The 20,089-nt window shown below is 41.8% G+C and overlaps 2 protein-coding genes across 5 annotated transcripts; one reads left to right on the top strand and one right to left on the bottom strand.

The window, feature by feature from the left end:
• The first annotated feature begins 662 nt into the window (after positions 1–662).
• On the top strand, positions 663–16,456 carry ccdc187 (coiled-coil domain containing 187). 4 transcript variants are annotated; one of them, XM_011477460.4, is made up of 14 exons: positions 745–1,009; positions 1,195–1,306; positions 1,451–1,503; positions 6,735–6,797; positions 8,619–8,757; positions 8,887–8,977; positions 12,149–12,227; positions 12,626–13,945; positions 14,398–14,519; positions 14,593–14,664; positions 14,749–14,883; positions 15,004–15,098; positions 15,175–15,266; positions 15,343–16,456. In XM_011477460.4, the coding sequence occupies exons 3-14, from the start codon at positions 1,482–1,484 to the stop codon at positions 15,483–15,485; spliced, it is 2,373 nt and encodes a 790-aa protein (XP_011475762.1). In that variant the 5' UTR covers positions 745–1,009; positions 1,195–1,306; positions 1,451–1,481; the 3' UTR covers positions 15,486–16,456. The 4 variants fall into 4 exon arrangements, with proteins under 4 accessions (XP_011475763.1, XP_011475761.1, XP_011475762.1 ...); XM_011477459.4 differs by lacking the exon at positions 1,451–1,503 and having other exon boundaries at positions 668–1,009; XM_011477461.4 differs by lacking the exons at positions 1,451–1,503; positions 12,626–13,945 and having other exon boundaries at positions 663–1,009.
• Positions 16,457–16,500: 44 nt separating this feature from the next.
• On the bottom strand, positions 16,501–19,308 carry tnfrsf9a (tumor necrosis factor receptor superfamily, member 9a). The gene is made up of 6 exons (XM_004070936.5): positions 19,054–19,308; positions 18,638–18,757; positions 18,408–18,545; positions 18,194–18,238; positions 17,940–18,095; positions 16,501–17,830 (listed from the first exon to the last, which is right to left on the bottom strand). The coding sequence occupies exons 1-6, from the start codon at positions 19,190–19,192 to the stop codon at positions 17,739–17,741; spliced, it is 690 nt and encodes a 229-aa protein (XP_004070984.1). The 5' UTR covers positions 19,193–19,308; the 3' UTR covers positions 16,501–17,738.
• Positions 19,309–20,089: the final 781 nt, after the last annotated feature.

Here is a 20,089-nt window from a genome sequence, read left to right as displayed (position 1 = left end):
ACTGGTGTCCATGGATTACAATGAAATCTTTCCACCTTAGTTTATCCACCTTTGTCATGGTAGGAATAACACGTCAATGTAAGGGTGGGCTCATCTAAGATAGCACAAGGGTTAACACCTTAATTTATTTATCCATGGTTATTTATACAGAAACTTTTAAGAAACAGTGTTCTTAAAATTTTATTGAACAATGTAAAACACTTATACAACTGTATTGCTTTGTCAACTTAATAAAGGGTTATTATATGTTTTTGTTTCTTTTAAAAAAATTTACCATGCGCATGTAATGTGTTGATAAACATTATATCGTCGAAATAATAAGGCAAAAGTGAATAAACAGTCAGCTACAGACTTATCCGCAGATGATCGCAAGTACCATGAAAATTAGGCTGTGTGCTGCTTTCAAGGGCTCATGGAAATGTTTCCATTCATTCAAAGAACATGTATCATGAGTATTACGTAGTATTTTTCTCTCTTTGTTTACAGTAAGTGGTTGATCCTGGAGTATCACCATTATGTCTTTATTTCTTTATATCATTTAGGAATCCAAACTATGGCAGCATGTTTTACATTTTAACGGGATTTGAAAGTTGTGGCACGGATGGCACTACGTTTGAGCTTTGAATGTGTCCATGAACGCAGCACAGTTGCCCGCCCACGCTGTTGCTGCTGCCGAGTAGGATTCATGAAGAAGGAGCAGCTGAAGCGTCAGTCTGTGGGCTAACTTTGACTTCCCACCACGAGCTGAAGGCTCTTTGTTTCTGTTGTGGTAAAAACACGACCGTTTCGTGTAGTTTTCCTCGTAAAAGGGAAACTCGTCTGAAGTGGGAATCGCGTTTGCGGTATTTTGGATTGTTAGCAAAGAAGCAAATTAGCGACAAAGCGAAGAAGGAAAGAGGAAGGAACAGAATAAAAGTGCACTTTTGGGAGTTTTTGTTGTTTCTCCACAAACTTTTCAAGGGAAATTTGCGCGTGGGACGCCTAAAACAGTGCAGCGAGTCAGGAACAGGTTGGTAATTGTACTTCAGTCGATATACCTGCTTCAGGTTTGATGTTTTGTTTACAAGCCTCATGGCTGCAGCCTCATTAACTAAACTTCCACTGGTTGAAGTTATTGCTGATGTCAGAAGATAACCCTTAAACCCGCTTCTCAGACTTTCCTGGCTCTGAAAACCCATTTCCGTGTTTGAACAGCCCGCTTCTGTTGTGTCCGGGTCTTCTGTGAAGTCATGAAGCAGTGAGTCCAGGCGCAGAGAGATGGCAGAACTGGAGATCGACCAATCCAACCTTCCACGTGTCCACGAGGGTAAGTTGTCCTGCAGACCCTCACGTGCACGGAAACTGTGCGTAATGGTGTGTTCTGCTGTCAGCAAGAAGAAAAAAATAAAAACGTTTAATTAAATCACATAAGCGTCATAGGAGGTTTGTGTTTTTAATTTTGCACCTGCAGCAGCAGCAGAGAGTCTGGATCTGCACATGACATGGAGGAGTTGGGACATGCAGGTACAGGACAGCTGAGGAGGGAGGGAATTTTCCACACTCAGGCTTTGTTTTTCAGCTGTACACAGTTATCATTGACACGACTGGTATGCTGAGTGCAGATAAAGCTGGGATGGCTGGGAAAATGTGCCATCAGGCTACAGCTGCAAGACAGTTACCATAGCAAACTTTTTTTTTTAAATTAAATCTAATTTCTTCATGCCAACAAAATGATTTATTGCAGTAAAAAAAATACAAAATGTATGCATGTCGCTTACTTACTAGTTTCTATGCAGCTCTGATCTAGTCCCCCCTCCCCATGTGTGAAGTGGAAAACATTCATAAGTTAGGAATTTCTGAGGAATGTCCTGAATATAGATGCTTAACTCAGCCTTTGAGCCCTCACTAATGAATGTGGTAGAAGTGGGTCTGCATGGGCCCTGTTTTTTTTAATCAGGAGAGATAACTCAACGATCCACTCTTGTTTGCACACACAAAGGGAACTCTGTGCAGCATTGCATTTTCACGCCTTATCGAGCAGGGCCAATGCACAAACAAAGCAATTAATGACGTCTATAAATATGTCAAAGAAGCAGAATACGGATGAAAAGTGTCTGGCCTGAAAGACGCTTTACTTCTGTTTTTCTATCATGCCTGGAAACTGCAGGTTTTTGTTTTGTTTTGGTGAACATTGTAGCTGCGACTACAGTTTCCTCAGGGGTTTGTCCTTCTTCGCCTTTCATCGAAGAGCCGGCGCTAAATGAACTCCCTTTGTTTTCATTGCCCTCTTATCTGTTCCTGTTTTGGCTTTGCTGTGGCTCCTCCTGATATAAGCCAGCGTGCAGAGGGAAGGCAGCTCCCTGAGGAATTCAACTTCTTCCCAGTGTCAGTGACAGCATTTCATTACCTCTCACTTCTCTGTGTTCCCCCCCCCAAAAACGTATGTCCAGTTTGTACGCACTTTATCCCAATAAGATGAATTTATGTTCCAACACACTAATCTGTTAGATGAGTTCAAGTTCCCTAAAAAAGATTGTGAGGAACAGAACAGGCCATGGAGGAAGCGAGCCGCAGAGCATGTGGGCGTTCAGTGGGAGATCTTATTTCCTGAAAATAGAAGCACTTGTCATCCTCTCCTTTTGCCTTTTATTTTCTCCGTTTGAAACCACTTGACACTTCTGCTGTCCAAGAAGCTGTGAGGATCTTTGATCTTATTCTTCTCTCTGCCAGAATATGCTCATCTTCCCTTGTTTTGCTGTCAAGTTCTCCAAAGTTTGTTTCAGTGGTTGTTCTGTTCCGCCTTCCCCATCGCCTCTAAGGAGAATCTGCAAAAGCGGTATAAAATCATCCTTCTACATGTTTCTATGGACCTCGGGTGATGCACTCTTTGTCAGTTGAAGCTTTAATTTACTATCCTCTTAGGAAGAAGACTCCGGTTTGTTTGGGGCCTGTTAATAAGAAGCTTAGAGTAGGTATCCCTGGATTTACAGTGAACATATGTTTTTAGTGTTGGCCTGCACGGCCTCACGCCCTTTCCCTTAAAGACCCACTCCAATGGAAATGGTGTTTTTGGACTTTTTAACATGCTCTTGTAGCATTTCTCTGATGATGGATACATATACTTATACTAAGAAAACTCATCTTCATGTTGTATTCCTTTATTGAAATTGCTGTGAATATGAGGCAGATGAGAAACGGGAAAAGCTTGTAGCTGTGATGTAGGACCTACATCAGCAGTCCACAATCTCCCTGCTCTGCTCCATTCTGATGCATTAACAAATAGATCCATGTACCGTATTTTCCGGACTATAAGTCGCATCGGAGTATAAGTCGCACCAGCCCAAAAATGCATTATAAAGTAGAAAAAAAACACAGATAAGTCGCACTGGACTATAAGTCGCATTTTAACTTTCACAACCTTATATGACACAATCATAGCAGACTGTTTATCTAATAATTTCACAGTAATTCTTTCTCTTACTTAATTATTTATTCCTTTCATGAAGCATCATTGGCCAACTAATACTCTGTTTTCATCCTGTATTTGTAGAAACAGTTTTCACTTTTATTGCATTTCTGAATCTATGAAATCATTGGAAAATAGAATATTATGTTGTTAGCCTTCAAGATCTTACTGTAAAAAAAAGTTTGCTGATTCTCTGAGTCACTTAACATCCTCTTAACACTTAACATACTTCATACATCAAATTGACCCAGGAACATCATCTCTGTTCCTCACAAATGAACATAACAGGAAGGTTAACAATGTATTTATTTCAATTTATTTCTAATATAAGTCGCTGCGGAGTATAAGTCGCACCCCTTGCCAAACTATAAAAAAAAGTGCGACTTATAGTCCGGAAAATACGGTACATTGTCATTGTCTGAGCTGGTATCTGGCTCAAAAGTGTACGGCTGGATAGCTCCAGTATTGCTCGCCATTTTTGTTGCACTGGTAATGTTAGGGTGGGGTGAGATGGGCTGTAAGCTGGTGGGAGAGAGTGTAAACTAATGGGTGACGGGATGTGGGGGCGGGCTGACTGTCACAGCTCAGAGGTGAATTTCTAATGAACTACTGCTGGTTTAAATTTTGGCTAAAAAAACATAATTAAAAGATCACTGGAGATGGTTTTAAAATAAAAGCGTCCCTTTAAATTATTTTGCCGCCACAGTATACTTTTGTTTTGTTTGCCTTCGCCCACTGCGAACAAATCTAAAAGGAGAAAAACAAGTTAGCCCACAGTGCAGACACACCCACACACAGACATGCTAATTTGCTCCAGGAAGTACTGTCTTTGTTACTGTCGGATCATCGCTTTTGTTCATGTTGGACGTAAAGACTGTTCAGAGCGGTCACTTTGTCCTGATAGAGGAAAAAAAAAGTCCAGGCTTTAACTCGTCTGGCCCACGCTGACAGGCTGGATCCTCAAGAACAGGTTGGAGATCCACTGAGCGGATATTCTGTTAAGCTCCACAACAGGTGTAAGTGACTGTCGCGGGCTGAAAGTTACTAGATTATGTGTATGGTATCCTCAAATGCTTTTGTAGCTTCATGCTGTCTTGGTGATTTCTGTAAACATTAGAGGACTGTAAACCCTAAAATAGTGTTTAACTGCAAGGTTCAGTTTGGGGTTTTAGGGAGAAAAAAAGTTCTGGCTGTGTTTTTTTTAGCGCAGGCTGTCTGTGGCACTTTGTCTCCCTTCTTATTTACAGTTAAGACAATGCTGCCGCCTCCCCACTTTTGTATGTTTGTGTCTTCAAATTTCCCTCCTGTAAAACTAGAAACATTTATAAATAGCATTTCAGCAGCGGGAAAGTGCAGTACGTTTAGAGTGGGGTGGAACAAAAACCCAGATGTCAGCTTATTGGTTTATGGTGGTCCAAAACTCAAACCAGATGAAAAATGAAACGGTGTAGGAAACAGCAATAGACACCAACTTGAAAAAATCTTTTTTTTAATTTACTTTTTGTTTTTTAAGTTAGGCGTTTTTAGTTTTAGGTTTTAAAATATGTTTCTTATAACTGCCGTTTCCGGTGAGAGTCCATTTGTTTTCTTTTTGGTCTGGTGTTTTTTTTAAGCTTAGGCCTCAACATGATTTGATGTCTAAATTAAAAATGTTTCCATCTTTTTGCAAGCAGCAAAGACCATTGGGAGTTCAGTGAAATCAGCTGATTAAGCTGCCTGCTTTTGTCTTTGTCAGCCAGTCAACAATAAGTTGTGTGCCTAAACATATTCATAAACCAACCCCACCTTTAAAAAAAAAATCCTCAAAAGCATTTCAGATCTGTAGAATCTGGTTGTGATTTTGTACCCAGTGAGTTGGAACCACTAGAAACCGCATCCTAGTGATTTCTCAATTAGTCAGCATTTCTGACTAACTCTGAGAATGTTTCTTATCAGAATGGCGCGAAAGAATGTATGTCAGTAGGACGTCCTGTGTGGTTTTTCAGTATAAAGTACATCCACACGCCCTGTGTTGAGGAGCACTGCTCTTAAAGACACTCGGATAAAATAAAATGTTTTTAGCATTTTTCTGATGATGGAGGGCCTTGATAAAGAAAAATGAAGCTTAACATTGCTTTTCTGAGTATTTATTTATTCCTATCGTGGTGAATCAGGACCAGATAAAAAATTGCTGTTTGAAAAAGTTAGTAATTGTAACATAGAAACTACAGTCGCCAGGTTTCAACCTCACTGCTCTGCTCCATTTTGATGCTACCACCTGTGAATAATGTGATCCATGTACGTCTTTGTTTTCCTCGTCCGATCTGGCATCTGCATCTAAACTGCAGCTGCATTGCTCCAATATTGCTTTGTTGCTTTGCTAATGTTTGGTTGGCGTTGAGAGTGGCTGTAAGCTAGCAGGAGAGAGTGTAAACAGATGGTTGGCATGAAGTGAGGGAGAGGGGCTTACTCCACGCCAATGGTCCTGCCTCAACTCGGAGGTGAATTTCTAATGAACTACTGCCACTCTGCAGAAACTATGTCCTAGAAAACAACACCGGGTTTTTCTTTTCGATTTGCCTAAAAACGGAATAATCATAACTAAAAGTCCATCTGGATTGCTTTACAACAGATCAAAAGATGTTGGGAGCGGGTCTTCAAGCTGAAATCTTGAGCCTCCTCTTCCTCACCTTGATGGATGTTCTGTATAAACAGTCATTGCCTCCACATTACCCCTGGCTCCTGATGGGCTCGATGAAAAGATTAGCTTAAATGCAGGTGTTTCAGTCGGTGCTGCCTCCTGCTCAGCACGGAGGCTTTTCAGCAATAAAGACACTTCTGAAACACTGTCATCTGCTCTTAACCTGAAAGCCGTCACTGCAGGTAAAGAAAGCCACTCCCAGATTCCACTATGGTGATCTAAAGGCTTGTCTGATCACTGTAGGCTGTACATTTTTTTGTTATGAAAAGATAACTTGATGTTCTCAAATCAGAAAGATGACAGATTTTGTGATCAATGAACGTGAGATGCTCCTAAAAGCCGTTGTGTATTTCTAAATATTAGACTCTTGGATGTGTCCAACAGCTAATGTAGACAGAGTGGAATATGGCTGCTTTTTTTTTAATGCAGGTCATCCAGTGTGGAGGGTCTCTACTGCAAACGTGGCCACAGAGTCACAAGTTGGACTGCTGTCCGCTTCTTTAGATGTGTCTTTACTATTTTACTCACTTTCCTTCCATCCAGGTCATTGTATGGGATGATGTTTCTGTTTATGGTCTGCTGAAATGTTGCCTTCATCTGTTCTTTTAGTGTGCCAGACGTTTGCTGTGCTGGAGGATGGAGCTTTGGCACACAACCTTCAGGAGCAGGAGAGTAAGTATGGAGATGATGTACTATTTAAAACCAGTGCAAAAAGACGAGAGGAGAAAACTATTGATTGTAATAAAAAAATAAATAAAACAGCTGATGCTGCAGGAAGGCTTGAGTTCTTGTGAAGGCTGAGGCGTACTGTTCAGTAGAGCTAGATAGAAACAGGTGTTGGGGGAAATGGTAAAAACATGTTGCAGAAGATTTTTTTCCTGATCTGACTGTTGATCAGGCCCTTTTCCTCCTGTACTACAGCATAGATCTTTCCATGATAAGGAGTGATTCTCTCCTGTAACTGGATCATGCTTGCTGGTCCACTTTCTAGTGTAATCTGTTCTGGATTCTCTGGGCATGGAGTTGTCACAAGGTTTTGAAAACATTTCATGTGAATCTTTAAAATGTCCAACCTTTGTGTGGTTCCTAAGAGTTGTCAGTGTGAGGAAAGCAGCCCCGTAGGCCCCAGTTTTCCTGATATGGAATGGTCCTTTAGCAGAAGACCAGCATAAAGTCGGACAGTCAGACACGTCTTGGCGATGCCATGGAGCATATCCCACAAATGTCAGCCTGTAGGGTTACCAGAAGTTCCAAACAGGAGTCAACAACAACAGCACAGTAGCACAGAAAACGTTACAAATCCTTTGTGATTTCTGCTCTTCTTCCCACAAATGGATGTTTACTACAAGCGTGGCTAGAACAAGAAAACCCTTTTTAGCTGCACAGTCACTGCTGAGACAAACCGTTACAATGAAAAGTTTACCGTATTTTTTGAACTATAAGCCGCTACTTTTGTCACTAACTTTCGATCCTTTGGCTAATTCAATGATGAGGCTCATTTATGCTTTTATTTAACGGCCGCCAGGAGCGCTACGGCGGTCTCAGAGGGGAGACTGCCTGCATAATTATGTCAAGCTACAAGCGCGATTGCTTTAATACACACACACAAGCAGCCAAACAGCATGGACCTCACTTCAGTTGTTAGACACTTAAGTCATGGTGCTATAAAAGAAACACCCATGCTCAGCCGCATCCCACAATCCTTTGGTGCCATTAGACCCAACGTGCACATCACCGCCACTACAATATGACGCAGCTTTCAAGTTAAAGGCAATCGTTAAAAGCAGTGTGAAAAAATCCACCATCACCAACGGGTTTGGAAAAGCCGGTCTGCTGTGTGCCAGAAGTTTCCTTCACTGTTGTAGAAGGAAACTTCTGGAATACGCGCTGCGCCGAGGCGCGTAGAGTGCGCATAGGCGCATGCCGCGCACGCTTATAAGTCACTGCTGCTCTCTTTTACTGGTATTTTTTTTTTAACCAGCCCTGTTATTTCCACATTGCTGCCGTGTTACAGGCGGAAGGAGGGGAGAGCTGCTATCGCGTTCTGCTGCAGTTCCCTGCTCCTTCTTAAACACGCACGCGGTTTCAGCACAAATACATCCTCAATCTACAACACAGTGTGGCGAACCGGGGGTTAAACCCCCAAGACTCATGGGAAGTGGGGAATCTGAGTGTGAATTTCCACACCAAAACTGAGGGACCTGTGAGCTGAAGTTAGGTCCGTGCTGTTTGGCAGATGTGGGTGTGTTCAAATAAATAGGCTAAACTTCCTCCCTCTATGAGACTATTGTGGTCTCAGTGACGTGCCAATTGCATTGCCACAACATGCGACTTGTATATAAGTGCGGCTTGTGTATGTAAAAAGTGGTTAATCCTCATTAAATTGGGAGGGTGCGGTTTGTAATCAGGTGTGCTCTATAGCCCGACATTTACGGTACATAAAATCTAGTCTCCTTTTGTCTCATCTTGCTCTTGTCTGCCTTGCCGCTGTAGTCGAGCAGTATTACAGCACCAATGTGCAGAAGAACCAGCTTGTGCAGAATGATATCCGTTTGGCCAAGAGGATGCAGGATGAAGAAGAGGAGCAGCAGGCGCAGCAGAGCGCCCTCCTCAGGCAGGCATCCCGACAAATGTATGCCGCTCTCAATATAGATATAAATACTACAAATTCATGTCATTTATGCATCACTGAGTTTACTTTAAACATCTTTTTATTTTTGCATTAAAATCATAAAGTATTTTCTTTCCTTGCTGTTGCTAGAGAGGAGCAGGACCTGGAGTACGCTCGAGTGGTTCAAGAAGAGCTCCAGCGAAGTGCGGAGGAGGTGCGCAGGAGGGAGCAGCACGACGCCGTAAGCACAGACTCTTCTTCAGTTTTCTTCATCTTCTGAAGGCTTGTTTCAAATCAGTCTGGATGTTTTCCTCAGTGTACAAATGTTGCAGAAAGAAGCTTAAACATAAACTGAAAGTTGTATTTCAAAGGTTTATGAAAACAGTTAAAAGCTCTACAAGGTTTGACTGGTTACTCCATAAACACTTAAAACTGGAACATCATAGAATCAATCTCTCCGATGTAAATCTATTGCTTGCTTGTGGTTAAATTATTTCTACATTCCTTTTTATTGTCCTGGGTTTGCTGGTTTCTTGATTGCACGGTTAAAAAAACATTGAGTTTAAGCGAGGTTGCCTCCCACATGTGAGTGAGCGGGTGAAGTTCACGCCAGACAAACGCTTGTGGGTCAAACTGCTCGTGAACTTTTTTTTGTCATGACTCCTGTTTGCTGTGTGTGCTTTGGAGCTTAAGGAGACTCGCTGCACGGTTCGTGTCCATTTAACAGTGGCTTGAGTCTGTATTAGTCTCGGATAATGCATGAGTCATGCAGCTTTGAAGGGCGGTGGCTCCATTCATCCCCCTGAAACCAACAGCCTGTGGAAAAGGAAGCCCAGAACTGATCCTGTATTTTGACCCAAAGTGTTCCTTAAGACCACGTCAGCTGGAACATCTTCTTCTATCATGTACTTGTGTGTTGGTCCCACTAAACTGTGAATTCATGTAAAACCTTCCGATTCCTTGATTGAAGCTTCATATTACATTGACCTTCAGGGTTTCGACTCGACTTGAATATATTTTTAGTTTCCATACGTGTTGCCTGGAAATAGCGGGGCAGCTGTCCAGCAAGGATGGCAGCATTGTTGGACGCTCTTCCTCTCGAGAACCCATTTTCAGCCTCAGTAGTTACAGCAGGAAAATGCTTAAACTAGTCGAAACACAGGCTGAAACTGATCGACTGCTTCTGCAGTTTGGGCCTCAAGTAGTTTTTAATAGAAGCTGCCTATTGAAGCTCCTTCTTTAGAAGCTGTGAGGTTCTTTTGTCAGCACTGGGAAAAATGATTTACAGTTGTCTTCACACTTTAATGCTAAAACTATCTTCACGTTTTAGGTGTGACTTTTTTCTCAGTTTTGTTCCACAGAAGTCCCATGAAGCGTCAGCTTCTGCTGTCGAACCTCTAAACTGTGTCTGCAAGTTGATGGTGTTAATGAAAAATGTCCGTCCCTGTAGATTGCCTTTTTAATGAAGTAAAAACAAAATCATTGAACTGTGCAGTTTTAAATGCCAGATCCCCGTGGCTCTAAACTCCTAACCCAGCACAGAAGCTGCTAATTGTGTGCTGATCCTGGCAAAGCGGCTCCCCGTCCACCCAACTGCACACAGAAGGAGCTGTGCTTGCTTTTTGGTGTGATTTATGATGGGAATTAATGATGTGAAATGTGACTCTTCTGTTGTGGAAGTTGTCAGCAAAATAGGTTTGTGCTGAAATTAGAAAGGTAGCACTAAGATGTGATCATGCCCACCCACCACTTACATTCCTGACCTTTTTAGAGAGCAGAGAATAAACTGTTCTTGTCACAAGGTGCTACTTCACTTGAAAAAGAATAAAATCCCTAGATCGGTTGAAGGTTTTTGGCTTTTTTTCTGGTGCTCTTTTATAGATCAAATCAAACAGGGATGATGAGATTTTAACCAAAACAATTTAATGAGAATTTAAAAAGAAAAAGCAGCATCCCTGTTACAGAGCAAAAGCTAACCCAAATCTTAATCTGAAAATGACTCCTTTAGAAAATAACAGACCCAGGCTGTTTTACTGTTTTCACACGCTAAGATGTGCTGCCATCTGCTGGTTGAAAATCCTCCAGATTTTTTTGTCAGCTGATGCAGCCTATAGATAGATAGAGAGATAGAATTTATTCCAGACTCATGGTCCAATCAGTAAAAAGGAGTACAGTAAACCCTTGTTTTTCGCGGGGGTTACGTTCCAAAAAGAACCCGTGATCGGCAAAATCCGTGAAGTAGAAACCTCTATTTTTTTTAACAATTACTATACAATTAAATCCTCTATTATACATTGAAAAGAAAGAACAAACCATTTTACAGGCTCAAGCATTTGTTTCACAAATCAAAGTACTTTAGAAACGTTTTTTCAACAAATAACTTCTGTACTGTCAAATAATAATTTTAATCATCAATGTGAACAGAAGGCTTCAAATCGCGGAGGTTAGCCCCGCCCACTGCGACCCGAGTAATTGGATTAAACGGGAGAAAATTTAAAATGATTATGAAAAAAATACAAAGTACAGTGGGACAAATAGTGACTCAGGTGTATTTCACTGCTCTACAGACTGAGCCGCTGCATCCTGCAGTGTTTTCTTCATTTGAAGCCCGCGGTGCAGGTGTGTTTGATCGGGAGAAGAACATAATGATTGGCAGTTGAAGTCGCTCTTTTTTCTATGGGTTTTGAGAAACTCGAAATTGCAAAGATGATTTGCACCTGCGTAATGTGCATTTGGCAAGCTGTTTTACGTACGTGTACATATTAAACTGCAGCGTTATTGACGCACAGGTAGAGAAGAAGCGGAGTGACTTTTTAGCCAATCAGAATGCAGAACACAATGCACGATGCAAATCCGTGAAGTAGCGAAACCGTGAAAAGTAAACCGTGTTATAGCGAGGGATCACTGTACACAGACCCACTACATTGAAGATATAGTGTCAAGAATACACAAGTTGAGGTACAGAATATAGCTAATAAAAAATAGATGAATTAAAAAGGATAAGAATAAATGCCAAGATAGAAGCATTACTTATACATACCACACCATAAAAACATGCTGTTTTAAACTTCTTTTAAAATTGAAAAGAAGAAAATATTTCTACCCACCTTAGCCTGATGTTGAATTAAGATTTACTTTAAAAAAAGATCAAACTTTTAGAAAAAAATGAATAATTTTAGAGAAACCTGTTCACCTGCTTTATCTTTCCTTTTTAAAGTAGCCCTTTACAGCTCAATTAGCCTAAATGTTTGTTTTGAGCAGACACAGAGGTCTTCACGTCCTTTACAGCTCCTGAGGACTTTTAGGCACTTTATGTGTCAAATGTCTAACATAAATCGACCTTGAATCAGACAAAGTACTCATTGTGCTTCACACAAAACGCATATCTAACAGGATGCTTGTATTCTCACAGGAAATAGCTAAACGACTGCAGGAAGAAGAGGAGCAGTGGATGAGGAGGAGCAGCAGAGGACACGATGGTTACGCTGAAGGTATCGTTAAAATATTTTTCAATTGGTTTGGTGTGTTGTTCCGCTTCGCTTTTGTTTTAACGGGTTGGACATTTTCATTGCCACTGTGACTTTGTCCATTTTTTTACAATGTTTACAAAACTTGGATTCTGATATCATTCATTTACTCATTGTAGAAAAGTAGAATGGAATTATTCTTAACTCTATTATGATGCTGTTTACTCCTGTACTCTTTCTTCACTTTAGCATCATGTAACAAACGACTGTGTCTAAAAAGTTGTAGTTTATGCATGAAACGCGCTCACCAGCAGCTTGTGTTATTACTGTTCTGTTCCATTAAGTGCACGTTTGTTGTACCAGTCTCTAACAGACTCATGCACCCTTCCTGCTTTTTTGTTTGCATGTTTTAAATGCAAAAGGCAGAGCCGCTGAGCCTGATCGGCTCCCCTCTCACCTGCATGCAGTTCCAGAGGAGCAGTGTTCATCTGACGCCATCAGGGGGCGCTGCTTTACCTCCCACAGAGGTTCAGAGGTTCATGATCATGGCTCCCCACAGAGAGTTGGTTCACGCAACAACAGAACTTCTTGGTCAAATCACAGAGAAACAGAACCTGATGGGCAAATGAGAAATGAAGTTAGAGAGACTTTAAGTGAGGAATCCGAGGACTCCGACACTGCTTTTAACCAGCAGCTCTCTCTTTGGTCCAAACGGCTGTATGAAGGACTCAGCACAGCACCTCCTCGGCAGAGGACATCTGTGTATCAGCCACATTTTAAAAGCAACAGGACTTTTTCTCATGGCAACTTCCCAGACTCATTTGACGTCTTTGAGGAGGAAACTGAGGACTTGGATGAGGACTATAGGGTATCCAGGTATCAGGATCGAGAAAGGAGGCCCAGAAAGGAAGATGACCGTCACAGGAGCAGGAATGAGGAGGCGGTCAGCGGGTTAGCTGGGGTTGGAGAACGGCGACATAGCCGCAGTGAATCAGTGAGGATACATGACAGACGTGATCACAGAAACAAAGTCTTGGCAAGAACCTGGAGCTGCAAGGACAACCCTGAGAAACGGGTCAGTTTTCAGGATGACGACAGGAGCTCTTACCACAAGCAGCGTGAAAACAGCCAGGTATGGGAGATGCTCGGCCACATTCTCAGAGAGAGGGGCGTGCCTGTAAAGATCGGCGGCAGCGGGGCACCATTGCAAATAAAGCCTCAAAGCAGAGACAGCCAGGTGCTTTATGGGAGTGAGGTCTCCTACGGTGACTTGCAACCACATCAGAGGCTCTTCCAGAGAACTGCCACTGCGAGGCACAGTTTCCATGGAGACATCAGGGAGAGGAGGAGGTTGTCGTATCGGGAGAACAGTAGCAGAGATCACAGGGAGGCCCCGGACAGATGCTATGAAAATGGAGAGGTTCCTAAGATTTGCAGAGGAGACTCTTTCATGTCTGACAGTCAGAGGCCAGGCAGCAGAAGGCAGAAGGAGCTAAAACACACAAACGGCGACAAGAATGGAGGAAGGATGCCAGACAACTGCGGAGTCAGGAGAGCAACAAGTGAACGTGGGCGGTGGCACAGGATCACAGAAGAAAGAGTCAGCGCTGAGGAGGAAGAGGGAGCGCAGGAGGTGGAGAGGAGTGGAGTGGAGCGTCCCAAGCGACGACCGTTGCTGCGAAGCCTAAGCCTCCGCATCAGCAAAGCTACAACCAGGAATAGATTGAAGCCCATGGCAGGAGGTAACACCCAGACCTGAAGAGAGGGAAAACTTGAATTCTGTCCCCCTTTCCTCTCTTCATCTTCTGCCTGAACTTCCCTGAATCATGGTGTCATCTGAAAATGGGCTTTGGTTGCATCTTTAGTCTCTTACAGGAGTGTGGCTCTTTTCTGCTTCATGTGTCCAGTTTCAGTAGTTTGGAGTCTTTGGCTTTTACTTTCTGTGTGTTTTTTTTTTCATTCTTTCATTGTTAAATGATAATTTTGCAAAAACAATTTCCAAAATGTTATTACATCCTACATCCTCTGCTCTCTAGGTGTAATCCCGAATATCAGACTGGCTCTAAGACTCTTTGCATATTTCTGTCATGATTGAACTTCGATTTATTCTATTCATTTTATAATCAAATTATTTCAACCCCAAAATAATGACTTGAAATGACTATAAATCCATTGTAAAACCTCATCTTTGTAGGAGCTTCACTTCAACCAGAGCCAAGGAAATCCAGTCTTGACTTGGGGGAACTGCACCAGGTCCTACGTGATGAAGAACTGGCCCGAAAGCTTCAGAAGGAAGAGGAAAAGCTGTTGAGCAGGGTATGGAATTCCGAAATGTAGTTTTGCTTTGAATGTGTTTGGCACAGTGTTTGCATGTGGTGTCTTTTGACAGAACTCCAGACAATCTTCAGGAATCACTTATCCAGAAGGGGACTTCAGAGTAGCACAAGTGGCACAAGATGAGGTACGCTTGACAGAACTTTTGCCCTTTTATTTTGCTTTGAATGTTCCTTTCACCTCATTTTGTGTTTTTTTTTTTTTTGGCTAGGAAATAGCACGTTATATGCAAAAGCGAGAAATCAAATCAAAGCGACGATCTCATGAGCTGGAAGGACCGGCATCATGGCGTGACCACAGACTGATGATCAGTCATCATGACAGACAGGCTACCAGAGAAAGACAGGTGGACTCCACGAACAGTAGAAAACTTCCCAACTTGGGTGGTTTTCCTTGAAAAGCACATTCTTTGAGAAACGAACTGTTTTATGCTTTGTTGCATAAACCGGAACTGTCTGTTCCACAGGTCCAACGAGAGAGGCTCGACTCTGAAGGCCTTCCCTCCCCCACAGAAGACTGCTCTCCTGAGGATCAGCCACCCAGCCCCATAGCCACACCACCGTAATAAGATCCATCTCTGTATTCATCACACAATCTATCGTGACCCTCAGACTGACTGAAACCAGTTCTATTACAGAAAAGACCCACAGATCAGAAACGTTGCAGAGGAGCTAGACCCAACGTTTCAGGCCAGGAGACACGATGTGGGAGGCCCAGTCGGACAATCAGGTACTTTCCACGGGAAAGGCCACTGTCGAGGTCACACTCCTGAAACAATAGCTGTACACATCTGCTTTTGCTGCAGGTCCAGTCAGCGGGTCACCTCCTGTCTCCAGCTTCCACGATTTCCTGGAAGAGCCCACTTTCATTCCCCCAATGAAGCGACAGGCAGAAAAATCTGACATAAAGAAACAAAAACCGAAGAAGGAGACTTGCAAGCAGCAATAATAACCTGCACGCCGTCCTTTTTTCTTTTTTTTCTTTTTTTTTTGGGGGGCGCATATAAATAACTTAGTTTTTGTTTTTAGTTCTCATTGTGAAACACATCAGCTCAGTCGCACTTTGAAGCAGTGGAACAATTGAAAATATCAAAGTGAAACATGCCCTCGTGTTTGCACCTCTGCTAATTAAAGGGATTTTTTTTCATTTGCATTTGCTGCTTTATATTTCTCGTATTTTGTTTAATCTTTATTTTAAGTCCATTTAAATATCACCCACTTTTTTGTTTACCCAACTTGTATCACAGAAGCACTAAGCGACCTCAAAGCAAGTATTCTTCTGCAGTGTCATTAGCACTTTGAGAAATCTTCCGTTGGCTTAAACCATGCTGTCCATTAATTTAACTAAGAAGGAAAGAAAGAGGGAAGTAAAAGCACTTTGGTAAACCTGAAGGACATGTTTCCAGTTAACTTCCTCTTTAGAAGTATGTGCCAGCTTTATTTTTATTTTTCTAAATGTTGTTTTTTTTTGGTCAAAAATTGCAGTGACAATCTTGACCCCATTTGACATGACAAATGAAGTTGAAACATGCTGTTAACTGTTTTTGTGTAGTAAAATGCTGACACTGAGATGCAATAGAGAGATAAAATGTTATGCAATGATTTCCCTTTAGAAACTGTATTATTGAAAGCTCTGCTATTTACAAAGATGAAACCCCAACACCTCAGTGTCCCAGTTCTACAGGCAGCAGCAGGTTCTGAGGAGCCAGCTTAAGCAACTTTAGGTATTTGTCGTACACAACACTAAGAGCGGTGAAGTACAATTGTCTTTGTGTTTTATCAGTTTGTTTTTTGTGTTATTCTCATTTGTTTTTGTTAATTGAATAAGACACTACATACTGAAACCAGTGTATAATGATATTCTGTACTGAAGCAAGAATAAATACAAAAAAAATTTATTTGATGATAAAAGTTTGAAAAGTGTGTAAACAGAGCTTTGTGATTCAGAATCATTAGACAACACATTACATTATTACATGAAAATATATTAGAGTACTTAAAATAAAAAGTCAAATGCATTATACAAAACATACTGAATGTAAAGCTGATGTTTTACCTCACAAAAGTTAACACTTTGAGGTCTGGAGACAGATATTACGGCTAAGATGACTCATTTACGATACACACTCGACGCAATCACACAAAGAGCATGACATTTTCACCCACGAAGCCACACCATCTTTCACATTTTCCATTTCTCAAGCACGCCCGCTACAGTTCTGAAAACGTACGCAGCGCTGACAAAACAACTTACGGACTGCTGCCCACCTAACTGTACCGAAGGACAGAAGATTCACATGAGTGGGGATTTCCACTGAACCCCACTGGCATCTTGTCTGGCAGTCGTGCATGAAGACCTCCCACATTACGCACCTTGGAGATATTGTTATCTCGCCATAGTTTTCTTTCAGTGTAAAGGTCCTTGGGAAATCCGTCGCCCAAGAGGAATGTCTCAGCCTGGGTTCTCAAAAAAAAGTTCCTTAGGAATCTGTCAGCGGCTTGTCGGCTGTGTCCACTTTAGGCCTGTTTGCTGCTGTACATTACAGCAAAATTACCTATTTACAAACAAGGGGATTTCCCTGCAGTGTGGACTTTTTTTCTAATTCTTCAAGCAATAGTAGGAAAGTCCAAGCATTTCCTGGCGATAATTACAATGAAAGGCGGCACATTGTTACTTCCTTAACTGAGTAGGCTGAACAATGAAGATGTGATGGCAGTTGACATTGGGAGGGTGGGGGGGGTCAGGGTTAAGATCCACTAAAAAGCTGTCTGAACACCCACTGCACTGGACTTTCAATGTGAGCAACTGGACTGCTCCACACTTCTTAGAATGTCAAAGTGTTTTATCTTAAATTAAATGTCATTTATAAACCCACCACATCCAAAAATACAGACCAAAAATCTGTTATTTACTTGATTAGGAAAGAACATTAAATCCCCCACCCAGAATGTCCCTCTTTTCCCCTGTCAATCTTTTTACATACTTAAATGCTTGTAAGCAATGTTTTGGCTGTGGCTCAGTTTTTCTCGCACTAACTGTCTGTTGCCTGGCTTGTTTCCCCTGTTAGGAATTACATCTCCAGCTGCAGCTCGGTTTCACCAACTCTTCTTCATTATTTTATAGACTACCTTGTTACCATATTGGATCTCCCCAATAAGCAAGCAGTCTCTGTATTGCAAAGTGGCGAACTCCTCTGTGGGATTACTTGGAGATCAATGACTCTGTGCTGGTCCCTTGCTCCTGCTGAGCCTCATGGAAACTACATTCGATTGCAATTAATGTCCTGGGATCATCTGCAGGGAGAAAAGAGATTCAACGTAAAGATTGTGTTTTTATTTTCACTATTTTGGAGTACAAAACCAACTGGAATCACACATTTCCATGATGTTAAAAGTAAATTACCTGTGGGAGTTCTGACAATGGGAAATTGGGGGTTTTGCATTTTTGCTTTTTTGCCTCTTTTTTTGATTATAACAGCTGCAGCGATGAAGAAAGTGATGAAGATGGTCATCAGAATTGCACCCACGATCAAAACTGGGAAGATGGTCCATGTATTTTCTGTAGTAGCAACAAGAGAAATGGGTTAGTTTAAGGTCTTAAAAAATAAAAGAGTGAAATGGTTAAATTGACAACAGTGAAAAATAATCCTGCTTTACCGGGTGGTCTTGAAATTACTTGATCAACAGGAACTTCTGTGGAATCTGACAACAGAGCAAAAAAACATGCATACTTAAATAGAAATATGAAATAACACAGTTTAAGGACATAATCATCTTAGTGTTTACTAGGTGGTAAATTTGACACACACTGAATGTCAGATGAGTGTGTGCAAAAGTATGTGCGAATGTTGCATTTTTTATTTCAGCTCACCATTGTCCAAAGGCTTGGAAGTTGTTTGGTTATTTTTCTGACACCTGGAACATTCACTGTTTTCACAGTGGTAACCCTCAATGCATTTGCAAACCGTGTCTGCTCTGGCTGTGCAGTTCTTCACCTGGACTTGTGCACCTGTAAGAAGAAAGTGGTCCAAGTATTGGGATCAGACAACACTAACAAAGTGTCTGGCGGTAAGATTTTAGAAAGCCATGACAAAAACATACCGATACATGCATTGCACAGGTAGCATCTATAGTCCAGGGGATTCACTGTAAAAGTACCAGGCTCACAAGGTTTGCATAGGTCTGCAGGTCTTAGTCCACACCTTTCAACAAGGTGGTTTCCTTGAAAAACATGCAAACAAATAGGTTTCAGACTCAATACACACACACCAGTGGTTCCACAGTGATCCTAGGTAAAACAGACTTTGGTGAGAAGAATGCTCTTTTGAAAAATAGTAATGTCTGGGAATGCTACACAATTTACGTTTATATGATGAAAGTTCCTCGCTTTTGTTGTGGTGTGAAACCACTGAAACTTGAATGGGTGCATGCAGCTACCACAAAGGAACTCCAAGAGAGGAAACATTTCATCCACAGTATTGAAACAGCACGAGCCCATATTTTGGAATTTGACTCACCTGGATGGCATTCATTACAACATACTCCGTTTTCTTTTTTTTCCCAGCTCTTGCAGCCCACTTGAATGTCCCCAAGGCTGCATTGGCTGCCCTGGATGAGCAAAGCGAGAGCCATCAGCCGGAGGAGGAGTGCAGCCATCCTGATGTCGGTGTGAAAAATCAACTTTTTCTTCTTTACTCCAGTGTTCTGTAGCTTTCTATTCCCAGTAACATCAGTGTTCAGACATAGTATTCACTTCACACTTGTCTGAGTAATGCCTATATAGACTCATGCCTCCTCCCACGTCATAGAAGGGGCGTGGTGTCAGCCGCATGTGTGCTGACGAGGACCAGGGGGCGGGAACACATTACACCCATTTTAAAATCGCTGCAGTGGCTCCCTGTGCAATTCAGATTTGATTTTAAAGTTCTTTAATTGGTTTACAAATGTTTTTATGGTCTTGGGCTTCATATTTATCTGATATGATTTTAAAGTATGAGCCCTCGCGGACCCTGAGGTCCTCTGATACAGGCCCCAAAAGTTAGAACAAAAACATACGGCCAGGCTTCATGCAGTTTTTATGGACCTGGCCTGTGGAACAGCCTCCCAGAGAGCCTCAGGGCCACAGAGACTGTTCATGTTTATAAAGGAAGGCTCAGACCTACCTTTTTAATCTTGCTTTTAATTAAAATTTAGGAATTCATTGGATTTTATTTTCTCTTTTTTATCAATTTGATATGTGTATGTGTATATAGCTATTTTTCTTTTTTCTTTTTAATCAATCTATTTATTCATTTTAATATATTTAGTTACTTTTACCATTTTTTACCATAGGACTGTGGGAGGACGCCGGAATGCCCGGAATAACACATGCATGTTTTTCAGCTTTTCCTGCCTTACTAGCTGGTGATTAACCCTTGTGCTATCTTAGATGACCCCACCCTTACATTGACGTGTTCTCCCTACCATGACAAAGGTGGATAAAGGTGGAAGATCACAAATCATTGAAGAAAAAAGTTTCAGAGCACTGTCTAGTGGGTCTAGATGACCCAACTC

The sequence above is a fragment of the Oryzias latipes genome, chromosome 7, assembly GCF_053564925.1.
Source record: "Oryzias latipes strain Hd-rR chromosome 7, Olatipes_Hd-rR_3.1".
Classification (NCBI taxonomy): domain Eukaryota; kingdom Metazoa; phylum Chordata; class Actinopteri; order Beloniformes; family Adrianichthyidae; genus Oryzias; species Oryzias latipes.
Note: the sequence above shows the minus strand (reverse complement) of the source record. Positions and strands in the feature narration are given on the sequence as shown.